Source organism: Electrona antarctica, assembly GCF_951216825.1.
Source record: "Electrona antarctica genome assembly, chromosome: 1".
Lineage (NCBI taxonomy): Eukaryota > Metazoa > Chordata > Actinopteri > Myctophiformes > Myctophidae > Electrona > Electrona antarctica.
Genome location: NC_136806.1, coordinates 14546190 through 14563723, shown reverse-complemented (window position 1 = coordinate 14563723; position 17534 = coordinate 14546190). Strand labels below are relative to the sequence as shown.

Here is a 17534-nt window from a genome sequence, read left to right as displayed (position 1 = left end):
TATAGTTGTCCTCTGGGCGGTCTTCAGGTCTTCAAAGATTAGTTTAGAGAGTCAGAGAGAGATATATATTATATATTATAAGTGGAATTAATTCCTGGTTTAGCTCAGTGACTGTGTAGTTGAGAATAATTCTTCCCTTTTCCCTACGAACTACTTAACAGAGCCGGGGTTTAGATGAAGTGCTGTGGCCTGTGTCTGGCCCGCAGCCCGGTGTCTTTAAGACCTGTGGCCTGTGTCTGGCCCGCAGCCCGGTGTCTCTACACACCCACTGTCTTTAAGAATCCAGGCCAGACCTGACCAGACTACAGCTTAGCCGCGCTATTGTTCACAAAGTTGGACAGAGCAGCAGCGAATAAGAGCCATAAAGTAACTGCTCCTGACTGCCTTCATAACCTCTAGCTGTGCCATCGCTAACAAAAACAGCCTTGGTGCAGTTGTTTCTGGGGTTTTTTTTGGCTGCCGTACAAGCGTGTCCAATTCGCATCATCTACTCTGCAAAAAAGGCTGACTGGGGGAGAACGGAGCTGTCGTTTACTATTATATTGTTTTGTGAACTTGATGCGTCCTCAGCAAAGCGGGCTCATTTAAGGCACTGTGGTTTACTGTGACCCCAAACCGCTCACTGCACACTGACACACAGCTAATGTCCCAACCCGTGTTGCCATGTCTGCTTATTATAATGACTTTTGGGCTTGAGTACATCTACATTATGTTAATGTGGGACGTCCTCCTGACCGGTGCCCGTGTGTCGGTTCCCACAGCACTAATGTTCTGGCTGGCAGCTCTTGGTGTCTTTGGCAGTGCACGTCCTGCTATAGTCTCATTCTCCTCCTGGCTGCTATTTTCTGGCTCACCCTTCCATCATACAGATTTTTATTGTTGGTAACATGTGTACTCTTGGCGATTTTAAGTATATACTGCACGCGGTATTCTGGTGTAGCACCCGTCGCCTAGATACTTCTGCAGGGTTGGCTTCAGGCTCCAGCATTCACTGCAGCCGTATAGGAGAACAGACTACCGTTGCACAGAAGACTCACCAAACTCTCGGTCTCTATACAACAGAATAAAATAAAGAAAGCATTGAATCAAACCAGTTTAGAAGGACGAGCCGTTTTTTTTTTTTTTTTAAAGATATTTTTTTTGCGGCTTACGCCTTTTATTGGTTTTTGAAGGGACAGACAGTAGGCTGACAGGAAACGGGAGAGAGATGGGGGAAGACATGCAGTAAAGGCCGTGTCGGGCTCGGGAGTCGAACCCGCGGCACACTGCGACTGGATTACCAGTCGGGTGCCCAGACGGTTACGCCACCGCCTGGGCAGGACGAGCCGGTTTAACCGAGATGCCAAACACACCAACACAACTATACCAAACCACACAGCTGACCCCAAACCTACAGTACCAAAGCGAAGCGGGCCGGACCCCTCCAGAGTGTTAATTAGCTGTGTAAGTGACCACACTGGACATCACATCTCTCTCTCTCACACACACAGAAACAGACAACGTACACACACACACACACACCAAGTCCTGCTGGCTTTGGCCACAAACCTCTCAGCTCCATATTCTAACGTTTTGTGTTTGGTGAATTATCGCCCTACCTGATCATACTACAGACTCACATCCATAGCTCTATGTCTATATGCCATAATTATGCACACTAGGGTTTAGAAACCACTGAATGAACTAGAGAGAAGACCATTAAATCCCATGACAATCCGACAACTTGTTTGGTAAATGGTAAATGGTGCATTTATATAGCGCTTTACATAGATTGTGCATTACATTCACCCATTCACACACACATTCATACACCGATTGCGGCGGAAGCAATTTGGGGTTCAGTGTCTTGCCCAAGGACACTTCGACATGTAGCCAGGAGGAGCCGGGATTCGAACCGCCGACCGATGGATCATTGGACGACCTGCTCTACCTCTTCACAGTCGCCCCAGTTTGCCAGTGCTTGACTTTTGTCAAGTCTTTGGCCAACTCGCGTGACAAGTTCACAACTTTTTTGGCCAGTTCTGGACTCTTGAAGAAAATTCAGCCAATTAATTTTGACCAATTCTCCAGTTGAAAACTTTTCAGCCAATGCTGTGGCCAGATCTGAGGCCAGTTCTCGACCTTTGCCTTTCAAATATTATTTGAAAAATGAGTTACTAAATGTTTTTCCCTTTGCTATTTTCAAAATAGCCATGGATAGAAATGTTAATGCCCTCACGAGTATAGTAATAAAAAAACGTATGTGTGCCGGCGTGCATGCGTATGTGTGCGTGCGTGCGTGTGTGCGTGTGCGTGTGTGTGTGTGTGTGTGTGTGAGCAAGCTGGCTAACTCCTCCCCTGTGGCCCATTAGTCAGCAGAGCATTAGTGTAATTACACACTCCTCGGCTCCCAGCGCTGCTAGGCTAGGTTGCTCTAGCGCGTCATTACCATAAATATATAGCCACCCGAATGGGGATTTACATAATAATAATAATAATAATACGTGGGATTTATATATAGCGCTTTTCATAAGTACTCAAAGACGCTTTACATGTGCGGGGGCCAAACACTTTACATGTCATTACATTATGGATTGAGTTGCTATACGTTTTGGAGTGTGTGGCGGATACCTCGCAGGAGGTCACTTGTGCAACGGTCCCTGGGCCTTATAGAGGTGGGCCCAGGGACCGTAGACTAATGTCTACAGTCCCTATAGAGGTGGGAGGGACTAATGTCTACGGTCCCTGGACCCTAGAGGTGGGAGGGACTAATGTCTAATATGGTCCCTGGACCCTAGAGGTGGGCGGGACTAATGTCTACGGTCCCTGGACCCTAGAGGTGGGAGGGACTAATGTCTACGGTCCCTGGACCCTAGAGGTGGGAGGGACACACAACCACTTTAGAGATATTCTAGTCATTATGAACGACAGATATCTTTATTAAAAAAAAGCCAAAAACCCCATCGCACGCGCTCAGAGCTGCGTTGGACTCTGGATGGAGTTTTCACTCCATTTTCACCTGTACCACTCGTTCTGGGATAATTATGATGACATCTGATTAAAGTCCGGAACGGCCTGATTTTATAACCACTTAAACCCCATATTAGTATGGTTGACAGGAGTCCCTCAGGGGTCGGTACTGGCCTGGGGTCTTTTCTGTTTTCATGTTATCGTGGTGGAAAGCTGAGAGTAGCCTATCGACAACACAATACGGATGTTCCCCTTGGGAACGACTGTGAGTGTGAGTGAGTGAGTGAGTGAGTGAGTGAGTGAGTGAGTGAGTGAGTGTGTGTGTGTGTGTGTGTGTGTGTGTGTGTGTATGTGTGTGTGTGTGTGTGTGTGTGTGTGTGTGCGCGCGCACTCACACGTGTGCGGGTGTGTGTGTGTGTGTGTGTGTGTGTGTGTGTGTGTGTGTGTGTGTGTGTGTGTGTGTGTGTGTGCGAGCGGGTGCGTGTGTATGTGTGTGTGGGCCTACACTACAGTACATCATCTGTCAGTTATTCATGAACAACTTCATATTTCTCACTCCACTTCCCGACGTAACAATCACACTTAAGGTGAGTGTGCGCTCTGTGTGCATTACGTGTGTGTGTGTGTGTGTGTGTGTGTGTGTGTGTGTGTGTGTGTGTGTGTGTGTGTGTGTGTGTGTGTGTGACTGTGTGTGTGTGTGTGTGTGTGTGTGTGTGTGTGTGTGTGTGTGTGTGTGTGTGTGTGTGTGTGTGTGTGTGTGTGTGTGTACTGCATGCATTATGTGTGTGCATGTCACTTTTTTTTTGTTACGCTGATTGGCTGAAGGCGTCTTCTGTCAACGCTGTACTCCCGCAGACAACCATGCATTAGCAGGTCCACACACAGGGTCCACACACAGGGTCCACACACAGGGTCCACACACAGGGTCCACACACAGACAACCATGCATTAGCAGGTCCACACACAGGGTCCACACACAGGGTCCACACACAGACAACCATGCATTAGCAGGTCCACACACTTCTGCACAAATTAATAGAAGAGTGGTTATAGTTTGAACGTCATTCGTCAGGAGTGGATAGAGTGGATCATATAATTCATAAAATCATATTATTTGGATATCTAAAGGTCGGAGGTCCTTTGACGAATGTTCTTGGCCGTTTCCCATGACCCTCTGTCTACCATCTTGCCCAATTTCATGGAAAGCGACAGCACAGAACTGCCAGATCTGCAAAAAGTGGCGGAAGAAGAAAAATAAAAAACGGTAGAAAAACAAAAGGCCCTTCAGACTTGGTCCCTAAAAAAAACACACGCAAAAAGTTAGAAGATGGAGATAAGAGGTTCTTCCGCCCCTCAGCGAGGATAAATGACGTGACACATTTCAGCGTAGCAGCGCTATAGCGCTAGCGCTCCCTGCACCAACAGATGGTCAGCGGCAGGTATTCACTCTCATTAGGAGATTGGTTGCCATGCCGACGTTGATCGATGGTCGATATTAACACGTCTCTGTCGGGTGGAAACCTCACATGTGCAAAACGTGTTTGTTACTTTTCAGGATGCAAATGAAAAAAAAAAACTAGCAAAAAGTAGTAGACGTACAAAAACATTTGAGCTTGTAGATCCGCTGTTTTTTTGCGCGACATTGTAGTTTGACATAATAGGACAGAGAAAAAATTTAATAAAATATAGAAAAATGTTAACATACTGTATGGACAATATACAAGGTTTCTGCCCGACAGCTACAATATGTTGACATTATATTTTGTGATGGCAATGTGTGTGTGTGTGTGTGTGTGTGTGTGTGTGTGTGTGTGTGTGTGTGTGTGTGTGTGTGTGTGTGTGTGTGTGTGTGTGTATATATATATATTCATTTATCAGTCGCAGTTCCTTTTCCTTTACGGTAACACATCAATTTAAAGGTTGTTGTTTGGGGAGCGGGAAGTTCACACCCCTTTTAATTTAATTTAATTTATTTTTAGACAGACACAGATATAAATCTGGGGGGGGGGGGGGGGGGGGGGTTATGATGTCAGTACAGATGCATGCTGGGACCCGGGTGGTGGAAAAAGTACTGGAAAAAGTACTTGCGTTGTGAGTTTTACTTAAGTACAAAAGTATCAGCATCAAAAAATGCTATACTCATTGTGCAGAATGTTTAAATAAAATTAAAATTAAAAACATCTTTAGAAAATAGCTCACAATGTGACCTTTTTTTTGTGCTGAAAAAATAGAACAAAAAACGACATAACCACATAAACCCTATCATCCCTATAGACCGATTCAGAAACGGGTCTCATGGTCGCAGGCAACGTATTTCCTGTAGGCGGAGACGACATATCTGCGGTTTAAACCCGCACCTCTTCTACTACAGTGAATGGAAAAGTGACTGATGTTAGTCTGCCTCAAACGTTACTCTTTTACCTGCTTTTTACTAACACTAACATTACAAAGATGCCCAGAACATCGGGAAGAACCTGTGTAGTTTATGGCTGCTCCAACAGTAGTGGCAACATTCCAAAAAACAAAAACAAATTGAATGTCAAAATATCTACCGTGGTGGCTGAGACCAGAGCCATAGGGTATGCATGTGACATCATCATCATACCCGGACATTTTGCGGGAACGCCTACTTTCAACGCCTTGACAGCCCATACATCCAAAGAGAAAAGTCCTATCTGATTGCATTAAACAACGTTAGACGATGTTAAACTCACTTTGCCACTCGATTTGCCACTCAATTTACGCATGTGCATACCCTCTATTATTCTGTGAGGAACCTTTCTCTGAAGAGAGTCGATCTACAAGCTTGTAAATTGATTGATTGATCTTTCCTGAAACACATTTTCAGGAGCAATAACAAAATCTACAAGTCAGTGTTGTTGAGGACAAGGCACGGTCAAGATAAAATACTGTGTCCCGTGAAAACGTAACATGCTGTTGTTGCGCACGTGAGCGACAACATTTGACCGCATTTGACCACCACATTTTGGAGGTTTGAGAGAGAGTAGGCTACCTGGCAGTAGGCATGTAACGATTCACTCAACTCAAGATACGTTTCAAATCACAATATTATAGGTTCACGTGACATAATTGCCCTCGGTGATGCATTAACGAGCATCAACGAGCGCCAGCTGGTCACAGTCACACACACCCCTCCCCTCTGCAGAGATCTAAACTGAAAGTGGCCACAGTCTCATCTAATTTCTCTCCAAAAGCCCTTGAATATGATGGAACGTGATTAAGAATCACTGTGATTATGCTAAGCTCACATTTCATATCACACACATACACCGATCGATTTAAAAAAGCGGACTGACCTCATGCTTCCTTCTATATATGAGGAGTCCAAGCTGCTTCTTTTCACCTGACAGGGGGGAGTTTCCCCGGTCGGACGTAGCGCGTGGATGGAACACGTTAATTCCGATCAGTTGTGGGGTGTATACTTAGTCAGATGCTAGTGCTGCATGCAGTAAATAGCAGATCTATAAAGATCACAACGTGTCACATTCGTGATGCGTTGTGAGCGTGTAGATCTGCTATTTACCGAACCCAAGGATGAGAGAGAGAGAGAGAGAGAGAGTAGTATACCTGGCAGTAGTCGCACGCTCCAGTAGACCCTGAGGCAGTGCTCCTCTCTGCGCGAGGCTCCTCGCTGACACCTGCAGGCCAGCAGGTGCGGGTGTCTGGCCAGCAGGGCGTCCTGGCTCTCCAGGCACTCGGCGGCCGTGCGTTCGCCCAGCGCCGACAGCGCCTCCTCGGCCGCGCACAGCTCCAGGCCGCGGTACAGCGCCTCGCAGCGCGCGTCCTCCTCCACGCACGCCCGGTGGGCCTCCACGCAGTCCAGCACCGGAGGCGACGGGGCGCCAGCAGCAGCGCCGGCACCGGGGGGTGAAGACATGAGCGACACGCCTAAGATACCACGAGCCAGGGGAGGGGGGGGGAGAGAGAGGGAGGGAGAGCATGTTTATGATGATAGTTTGGGGATGTTTATTTTGGGCGCAGTTTTAGGGCAGATTCACACTATGGTCCCGGGTGCACACTGGGGACCACTTGGCAGATCTTGTGGTTAGTGTGAATGCTGCGTACCGTTCCCGGGAGTGGATCACGCAACCGTTCCCGGGACCACATGGAGGTAGTCTTGGGACTGATTTAAGTGTACTCTGATACGGATCGATGCAATGTGAAAACATTGAATACAGTTGAATGAAGTGTACTCTGATACGGATCGATGCAATGTGAAAGCATTGAATACAGTTGAATGAAGTGTACTCTGATACGGATCGATGCAATGTGAAAGCATTGAATACAGTTGAATGAAGTGTACTCTGATACGGATCGATGCAACGTGAAAGCATTGAATACAGTTGAATGAAGTGTACTCGGGTGCAGAAGAATCAAGGCCAATGTGAATCATGGCCAGCAGGGACCAGGCAATCGTATTCAGGAACAGTTTGAATCAGTGTGAATCTAGCCTTAGTTTGTTTTGAATGTTTTCTGTCTGATAGTTTGCGGAGAGGGCTGGAGCACCCTCTCCGCCCAGGCACAGCCCCCCCCCCCCCCCTCGGACAGGAGGGGGAAAATAATAATAATTTTAATCAAAACAGATTTCTGTTAATGGACTAATAAATATGCTGTATCACAGTATCGGAGCCTTATTCTGGTTAATTGCCTGTGTCAGTTTGCTCATGCGTGGGGAGAGGCCACTTTAAAAGCCACTTTTCTGCGTGAAAATGCGCGAAAATGCGCTTGCACGAGGCATTTTGCGCGCACCCCCTACTAAGCGTTCAGCACCTCCTACTGTAAACATCTTCCCGTGGCCATGGGTGCATGCCGTCTCTGTTAAAGGGCTGTGTGTGTCCCTATCGTGTCTGTCCGTCCCTATGTCTGTGGTGTTTAGAGAGTACGACCTATTGACCCCGCTGTTTACAGCCGGGCCATTCACACTGAGCAGCCGACTAAACACTCACGCACGCACGCACGCACGCACGCACGCACGCACGCACACACACACGCACACAGCCTGCACCGCTCAGTTGAAACGGGTGTGTTGTGTTTTTGTTTTGCAAGATGCGCAGCTGATGTTCATTCGATTTTTTGTCCATGTTGTGGACTTTCCCCTTCAAAGTTATTTACAGTTAAAAAAAATGAGAGAAAAGATTTGTGAACTCTAAAAGTCTGTAATGATTCTATTTAAGGCTGCAAGACATATGGAACATGTACCTTCCTCGATCGAGATACCACATCATGCAAGGTGTGCATATCACGAGACGCCATTCATTGATGAAAATAAATGGCAATGTCTATTATGTCTATTTGCTGATTGAGCAATCTATTTATTTATCTGTTTGTTTGTTTGACATTTCTTTGACATTCCTTTGGAGGATAAGCCCCTTGAGATGCATCATGTCGTTTTCGAGGGGATCGGCAAAGCCCCGCAGAGAGGACCGTTCACGTTGAGCACAGCTGTTCCTCCCCGCCCCTCTCAACTCAACCAATTCTGTTCATATCAAGTACTTCCCAGACAGCAGCCGCTCATGAAACTGCTGCTGCTCCCCAAATCCAAATAAAATTATTTTCCACCCTGAATGGCAGCAGGCCTAATATTATTATTGCGTTTAGACAAAGTGTATGAAATACACTCATGTCTTTATGTATGAAGTGTGTTTCGTAAATTGCGGACCCCCTTGAAAACGAGATGGTTCATCTCAAGGGATTGCTCCTAAGAAAGAAATTTCAGACTATGTGCAACAGAGACGAAATGTTTTTATAATCGTCATTATAAACCCCCCCCAGGTCCAATTCCTCATGAGGGTCGAGGCCCCGTGGCCCCCACGGACTCTACGTCACTGATGTGCAATAATGCAATTGAATGTCAATGTGTTTTACATGTTGAATTAAGATGTCTTTCGTTTGCTAAACTTAACCTGAAGAAAAAAATACATTCAAACTATACACTGCAACTCTTTTTTGGGTACTTACCGTGAGTCATATTGCTATTGAGGTATTCAACAATGTTATCAAACATTGCAGGCTTTTCTAATATCCTGCATCCTTAATTCTATTCCATTCCACTCTAGTGGTTTACGTGCAGGTTCCCCTTGGGAGCTTACTGTAAACAATTCACACCACACCTTACGTTAGGGAAATTACTCCGACAGCTATAGCGAGCGCACAAAATGAAATGGACTACAGTACTGCACTCCTTTTTCAAGTTGAATAAATTCATGACAAATGCCTCTCTCCGAGTCCTAAACGTGCATTGTCATGCTGTGTGGGAGTGTGCATGTGGGAGTGTGCATGTGGGAGTGTGCATGTGGGAGTGTGCATTTGTGCGTGTGTTGTGTTCGCACGCGAGAGAAAGAAATGCATGCCCGTGTGTGCGTTTGTCCTCGCACGTGCGAGAGAGAGAAAGCGCACAAACTTATGTGTGCATGTGTCTGTGTGTGTGAGTGTGTGTGACCGCACGTGCGAGAGAAAGTGTGCAAATGTGTGTGTGTGAGTGTGTGTGTGTGTGTGTGTGTGTGTGTGTGTGTGTGCGTGCGTGCGTGCGTGCGTGCGTGCGTGCGTGCGTGCGTGCGTGCGTGCGTGCGTGCGTGTGCGTGAGTGTGTGCGTGAGTGTGTTTTCTACAACAAAACACTGGGGCTCACAGAGTTTGATATTGTATCATTTCTCATTTTATCTCGGTGGAATCTGGTGTGATTCGGTCGGACTGTAAGGAATAGCGTTCCCACTGCTGTCAACCTTCAGGCTTGTTGTGCAAAGTCACACAGTGGAGGGACAAAGTGAGCTTCTCGCGTTGTAGACTACATTCTACAAATGTCTTCTAAATCATGACAGCTTTCAGAAAAACCCTATGTTTCTTTATCAGTGGTTCTCAAACCTTTTCATGTCAAGGACCCCCAGAACGATCTGTATTTGGCCGCGGACCCCGTTTGAAACCCCCCCCCCCCCCCCCCCCGCCCAGAAGCAAATATTTGAGATATAAACGTTCACTGTGAAAGAATATATATATTCAAAGATTTGCAAACATTTTCATGATTTCTACAAGCTCAAGCTATGAGCTTATAGATCTGCTTATTTTTCATGGTTTAAAAACAATGGTTAAAGTGGTTAGAAGGTCAGGCGACACAGATTCATTCCAGGTCTTAATGGGTTACGTTACAACCCGAAAACAACATGACTTTCACTGAGACCTTCTCTTCGTAAAGGCTGGTGATGAAGCGAAGTGGAATGCATTATTAGTAGAATGCACTGAGAGGGTTTGAAATTCTTTCTACTACGCTGCCACCGTCCATAATGTGGAACGACCTAGAGGGGCTCGACTCCCTGTCATACCCAAACTCTAAACTATAGAGTCAGAAACAGAACAGTTCAGTAGATTGTCAGTGCATTGACAGAAACAGAACAATTCAGTAGATCCCTACGTTCTCTGTAAATATCCCTTATGATTCTACTGAGATGTATTCCAATACATCTTGTGTCTTGTAGTATGTATATTTGTATTGGATTGTATGTGTTACTGATGAATTGAGGACAAGGACTACAATGGAAACAGGCCTTTCTTCTTAAAGGTCGACTTCACCATGTTTCAACCTTCAACTACTTCATATCATTGAACCTCACTAATGTTCATGATACAATAGCAGCATTGTTGCGATTCTTTTCTGCAAAGAGAATTGGTGTATAGAGGGAAATACTATCGGGCCTATAGTGCAGAGCAAAAGACTAATCGTGAAAACGTATGTAAGTTTAACACAATCAGTGCCGGAAGTCCTTCAAAATAGGAGCTCTGGGGTGCCGGAACAACATGGCCGCTTTTACTCGGAAACCCAGGCCCGGTTCTTCCTACAGGCCGACGAAGCAACGGCTTCGAGCGCCATGGGGGAGGGGCGCCAAAAAAAAAAACATTTTTTTTTTTTTTTTTTTTACTCTGTCCCAACTCTGTCTGCACCGTGTCCCCCCAGTGCCCCCCCAGTGCCTCCCCAGTGCCCCCCCAGTGCCTCCCCAGTGTCTCCCCAGTGCCAGTGTCCCGCCAGTGCCTCCACAGAGCCTCCCCAGTGTCCCCACAGTGCCTCCCCAATGGACCCCCAGTGCCTCCACAGTGTCCCCACTGTACCCCCAGTGCCTCCACAGGTCTCCTCAATTTTTGGGACAGAGTAAAAAAAATAATAATAATAAAAAAAAAAAAATTGTTTTATTTTTTTATTTTTTGAGGGGGGGGGGGGGGGGGGGGGGGGCGCCGCGAAAAATCCTGCTTGGGGCGCCAGATTGCTCAGGACCGGCCCTGCGGAAACCCATGACCCGGAAACAATCCACTAAAAAATGTTTACTTTACATAGCTAGCTTACATTGCGATCGTTTTAGTTTATACGATATATGATCCAAAAAGCGTTCATATTTTGCGGGAGAGACGGATGAGGAGCAGAAATGAAGCGCCAGTATATCGATCCGTTCAACACCACGGAGAGCGATTAGGAGAGACGAGTCATTCTTTCAATGGTAAGCTAACAATTGCCTAGAGTGTAGCATACGGTAGCCGAAAGGCGAATTGACAAAAAAAAAAAGGAATAAATTCAGAATATTCTTATCTCGCCCCGTATCATTGAGGATGCGCTAAGACGTCCTCACACGTCGGATATACGTGTCGATTGGGACCCCTAGGACGTTCTGACACGTCGGATGGATGGAAACGGTTAAGTGGCAGAGGAAACCATGCAAGGCACCAACCTGCACATCGGGAGCAATTAGGGGTTCAGAGTCTTGCTCAAGGACACTTCGACTAACTCTGGTAACCTGGTAAAAAAAAAACTAACATTGTCAGCTGCCCACACTACAACAATGAATGAAAACAAACATTCACATCGTTGCTGTCTGCCAAAAACATCAAATCGATCTGCTGCTTTTGATGTTTCTGAATTTGAATCCTGAAAAGTACCCGTGTGTGATCCGACAGACTTATGACAGAATTATGGCTTGTGCCAAATGTGCACGTGCACAGGGTCCCTGAGCCAATGGGGGCCCTGTGCACGTGCACAGGGTCCCTGAGCCAATGGGGGCCCTGTGCACGTGCACAAGGTCCCTGAGCCAATGGGGGCCCTTGGATTCACAATGTCCTCAAAGTCACGGTTCCAACAAGCTCTGAATTGTCACCTGTTTTTCTTTAATAACAGGCTAGGAAGGTCGGACAGCGACAAACTAGATACCTGAATAAAGTTCACTTTGAGCTGCATCCAACACATCCACTTCAATTCCCGTCTACCTTACCGTTAGGCTGCTAGGGGCAGTTTGGAAATCCCGTGCTGAACCCTTAAGAAAATTGAAAAAATAAAATAAAAAGCCACGTTCGGGCGGGGGCTGGGGGGGCCTTTCGACTTTGTGCACAGGGCCTATTTTCACTCCAATCCGTCCATGCGACAGAGAGACGACATAATTGGATGACTCACTCTCTTTCCCATCTCGAGGTCCGGTTCACTACAGCTATTGCACTATAATGTGTAATGACGGTGCAAATGCATACGGCCATAAAGATCCGAAGCGGAGTGCAACTTGACCTTGTTTTAAAGATCCGAAGCGGAGTGCAACTTGACCTTGTTTTAAAGATCCGAAGCGGAGTGCAACTTGACCTTGTTTTAAAGATCCGAAGCGGAGTGCAACTTGACCTTGTTTTAAAGATCCGAAGCGGAGTGCAACTTGACCTTGTTTTAAAGATCTGAAGCGGAGTGCAACTTGACCTTGTTTTGCATCTGATTGCAATTATCCATGTTGGCAAAGCATACTGTATGTACGGTGGCTCCACGCCACACTGTTTATCCCATTTAGGCCTGACGTCAACATTTAAAAAAATGTCTTCTAAATCCTGACAGTTTTCTGAAATTCCTAGGTTTCTATATCAGTGGTGCTCAATATTTCATGTCAAGGACCCCAAAAATTATATGGAATTGGCCACGACCCCCATCTGAAAATATGTTGTTCCAGGGACCCCCTCAGGGGCAAAGATATGAGTTAAAATGTTCACTCTGTAATAATATATATTCAAAGATATGAGGCACGTTTTCACAATTTTTCAAAAATAGCAGACCTACAAGCTCATAGCGCGGCACTCGGTGCCGCGCTATGAGCTTGTAGATCTGCTATTTTTCAATAGCTAAAGTATAACATAATGCTTAAAACACCAAAAGGGGTTCCCGCCCGAAATGGGTTATTCGGCTGCGCTTGGCATCTCCGACTGGCACCGAGAGGAGAGTGAGTTATACCGGTGCAGAGGTAGACCTGACAGGATGCCAGCGCAGTATAATCATCATAACGGTTTAATTTGATTACAGTGAACCGACTCGACCATCTTGCAATTTAATGCTCTTTTGTCTGGAAAATCATATTTTACACGGTCTATAAAGTAGCGAATGTGCCAGTGTAAAAATAAATTCACGCCCGTTGGGGGGGGGGGGGGGGGGGGGGGGCGCACAGGAACGCACTCAGGGTGCCGGGCCGGTTCCGGTGAGCCGCCCCGCGTCCGAAACGGTTGAGAAATGAGTTACCGTGTGGGGGGTCCCTCTACTGTACCCTCTACTGTACTGTACTGGGACACCCGAAATCATCATATATACAGTTAATATGTGCGTGTGTGTTTGTGTGTGTGTGTGTTAGGTTGCGCACAGGTGGTGAAAAACAACAATGCTGTTTTCGTGCTCAGACGCACCCACCCACCCACCCAGCCACACACATAGCTCCGTAAGGGAGTGGTTGCACCACTCAAAAAACTAGAAAGGTACAATTCTGGGAAATTGTAAGTGTGGTTGAAACTTACCTCGAGCAGCTGGCTATAAGTACAGCATGATGATGATTAGGGTTGTCCCGATCCGATCACGCGATCGGAAATCGGGGGCGATCAAACGGAATCGGGAGCAAAAAAACATGATCAGGACATCCCTAGTATCATTATTATATCCATATCATGATATTAGACTGGATATTGTCTGTGATTTTAAATATTGTACTATTGTGCATAAGTGTTCTATAAAAATATAAATATCGGATCGGCGGATGCTCAAAATCAAATGATCAGAATCGGATCGGGAGCAAAATAAACGTGATCGGGAGTCGGGACATCCCTAATGATGATGTATTGACCCACATGACGTCACAACAAGTATAGGCCGAATGTTGATATGGAATAAAGTCGGGAAACTACAATAGTCTGGTTGCATCTGGCAACCACACTAAACTACAATAGTCTGGTTGCATCTGGCAACAACACTAAAAAGGCCCTCGGCAGATTAGTCTGGCTCCGCTTGGTTGTGATTGGATTTCGTTGACCCCCCCGACATTGTGGGGCACCAATAAGGGCCCAAGGGCATTTTTCTTACGTCATGTGTGTCTGATCAAATCGGCTTTTTGTGGCAACACAAACATTAAATGCCATTGACAATGAAAGGAGAATTTACGTCATATGTGGACTAAGGCTGTACCCTAGCCCTTTTTTTAGGACTCGAACTTCGGCAGGAATTTTCGAGCGAACATCCGGACCATTTGTTTCTAATTAATTTAAAAAATAACCTTTGAGAGCGCAGCGCGTCTCCCCTGCTCTTTATCAATCTCTCTCGTCTCTCCCAACACACACACACACACACACACACACACACACACACACACACACACACACACACACACACACACACACACACACACACACACACACACACACACACACACACACACACACACACAGTCAAGTGGCTCCGCGAAAACAGCTGATCTGCGAGCTTGCTGGCAGACGACAGCGTAGCTTGCTCGTTAGCTGTCACTCGTTCATTTGTTCCACCTGTGTAGAAGCGCATTGAAGTGGGCACAGGGCAAAAGCAGAACCTGTCACCGTGACCGTTTTGCTTAACAATGATTCACTTATTTTTAGCAATAGGCTATGTGATGCTAGAGAGCATAGATGCTAATATATTATGGCTGCTAAGAACGGTTCCCTCTATCAGCGATCATGCTGGGGTGTGTGTGTGTGTGTGTGTGTGTGTGTGTGAGTGAGTGAGACACGTCAGACATTCCATTCAATGGAACTCTTTTGTTCTCACAGAACAAGGTGAGAAAGGTCAATCACCTCAGCTGCAGGCCAATCACCAAATGAATGTGCAGTTGTGCACGGTAGACTTTGGAGAGGGACAGAAGAACAAGGAAATCATAACTTCTGACAGGAATGCACTAGAAAACCTACTTTTATTTTACATGCTCATATCGCATTCTCGCCGAGATATATTTTCGAGTTAATAAAAAAGGAAAAAAATAATATTTTTGTTTTAATAAAAAAAAATTAAAAAATTAAACAAATGGTTCAAGCCCATTAATTAAGATTCGAGTGCCAACCCTAACGAGCGAACATTCGAACCTTGAATGTTTGGGGACAGCCTTAATGTGGACGAGCAAATGGGATTTTCGAAACACAGTGCAACTGTTTTAATTAAGCTCGGGGCTTATATATATATATATATATATATATATATATATATATATATATATATAAAAATTTATATATATATATAAATTCAGTTGTCATCTTACATGATGACGTGAAAAGATGAGTATTTTTAAACATTGCATACTGGTTAAAAGATAATAACATAAGTTGACAAATTAATTCATGAAGAAGTATATACATTTTTTATTGGATAATATACGACAAGAGCGCCCCTCATTTCACACGGGTGTGATTTCTCCCTCTACAACAAACCTCTATACACTAACCTTTTTTCTCCCTCTACAACAAACCTCTCTGCCAAAAATAGCCAGCTTCACACCTGTCATCATCACAGACATGCGCCGAGCAAGTTCTGTCAGCGAACTCAGTGCAGTTGTTGGCCGGCCGTCCATTGAACCGCCTCAGCTCCTCATCCATTCACAGCTCCACGTTCACATCCACTCATCCAATCACACACACTCATCTCATTCTCAGATGCTCCATTTAATCTGGAAGTTTGAACTATAGATATTAAAAAAATATAGATGCCTCATTGGTCGCTGCACTTTCGTCCGAGAGACCTGTCTCCATCGGGAGGAATCTCGGAAGGCAAGTGCTGCTGGGAAAGAGGGAGTCACGCCTCTGAATGTCCTATACCGAATGTCCCCTTCCGTTCTGCTTCCGCTATGCTTCGCAAGGAATCTCAGGAAAGCTTGCCAATGCAATCCATCCACGCATCGCCTCCCGTTGCCTCCATACTACAACATGCTGTGGAATTGACCCATTCTTGTTTCACATTGTAATGGCGGCATGTTTTTCTCTTCAACAACAAACCATCAGGCTATTTTCCGCCGGATTTTCGTGGATCAAAGTTGCAAATACTTTGGCGTATGCTCCAAAGGTATAGGACAATCTAGGATTAAATAGCGGGGAACACGGGTTACGCAATGGGTACCGTCCTAAAGTCGGCTCTTCGGTGCTACTGAAACTTTCTGACGAGCCGAAATCATTTCGGCACTACAGCGCCGAAACAGTGGTAAAATAGGAGTATGAATCGGCCCTAAGAACGTTACCTATCATGTGTTGTGTGACCAAATACTATGACAGCATCCGTGCCTTTTCATCAGCATTGGGAAGGAAGGCACGCACGCACGCGCACACACACACACACACACACACACACACACACACACACACACACACACACACACACACACACACACACACACACACACACACACACACACACACACACACACACACACACACACACACACACACACACACACACACACACACACACACACACAGTAATCCGGCCCAAAAACATGAAATGAGTCTGACATCCCCCCCTGCAGTGAAAGGGAGGGAGGGGGTCCTAAACATGGGCTCAGAGCACGCCTGGCATCTCACCGCCTGTCTACAGCAGGATGTCGTGGCACCCTAGGGTGCTGCTGTGACGCACGTCGTTCAGGAGTGTCGTGAGAATACTTGGAAATATACTTGGAAAAATATTTGGAATTTAATCAATGTCACTTCGGTTTAACCACTTTAGACCGTCTATACTTTTAGCTCATTTAGGACTGAGACCAGATTCTACAAAATGTCTTCTTAAATCCTGACATGTTTCTATGTCAGTGGTTCTCAAGCTTTTTCATGTCAAGGACCCCCAGAATTATATGTATTTGACCGCCGACCCCCATCTGAAATGATGTTGTTCCAGGGACCCCCATGCAGAAGCAAAGATTTGAGTTAAAAACATTTTTTTTTTTTTTTTCGACGTCAGGCCTGAATGGGTTAAAGTGGTAAAAAGCACAGATGCGTTCCCGGTCTTATTTATTGGGATACTAAGACAGACCTGAGTTTAAATGTACTTGGTGCGTTCTTTTTCAATCTAGCACAGCAAACGTCCTTGCCAAAAAATTGCCTATACAAGCTCGTAAATTGGTTATATTTAATAGGGATGCAGGGGGTTCAAGTGGGTGGTTTTTTTTTCAATCCTTCCTCGTGACATTATTGTATCTTAGAGGGAAAGACTGACAAAATGATACGTACGTATACCGTAATATGACAAATGTAAGGTGGTAAATGGTGCATTTATATAGAGCTTTCATTCAAGGCGCTTAG

The 17534-nt window shown here is 45.7% G+C and overlaps 1 protein-coding gene across 1 annotated transcript in view; it reads right to left on the bottom strand.

Moving 5' to 3' along the window:
• Positions 1 to 17534, bottom strand: part of gfra3 (GDNF family receptor alpha 3) — a 133026-nt gene that overhangs the window by 29962 nt on the left and 85530 nt on the right. Inside the window, exon 3 of the mRNA XM_079515495.1 lies at positions 6538 to 6858. Within this exon, the coding sequence (XP_079371621.1) occupies positions 6538 to 6858 (321 nt within the window). The remainder of the gene's footprint in view (positions 1 to 6537; positions 6859 to 17534) is intronic.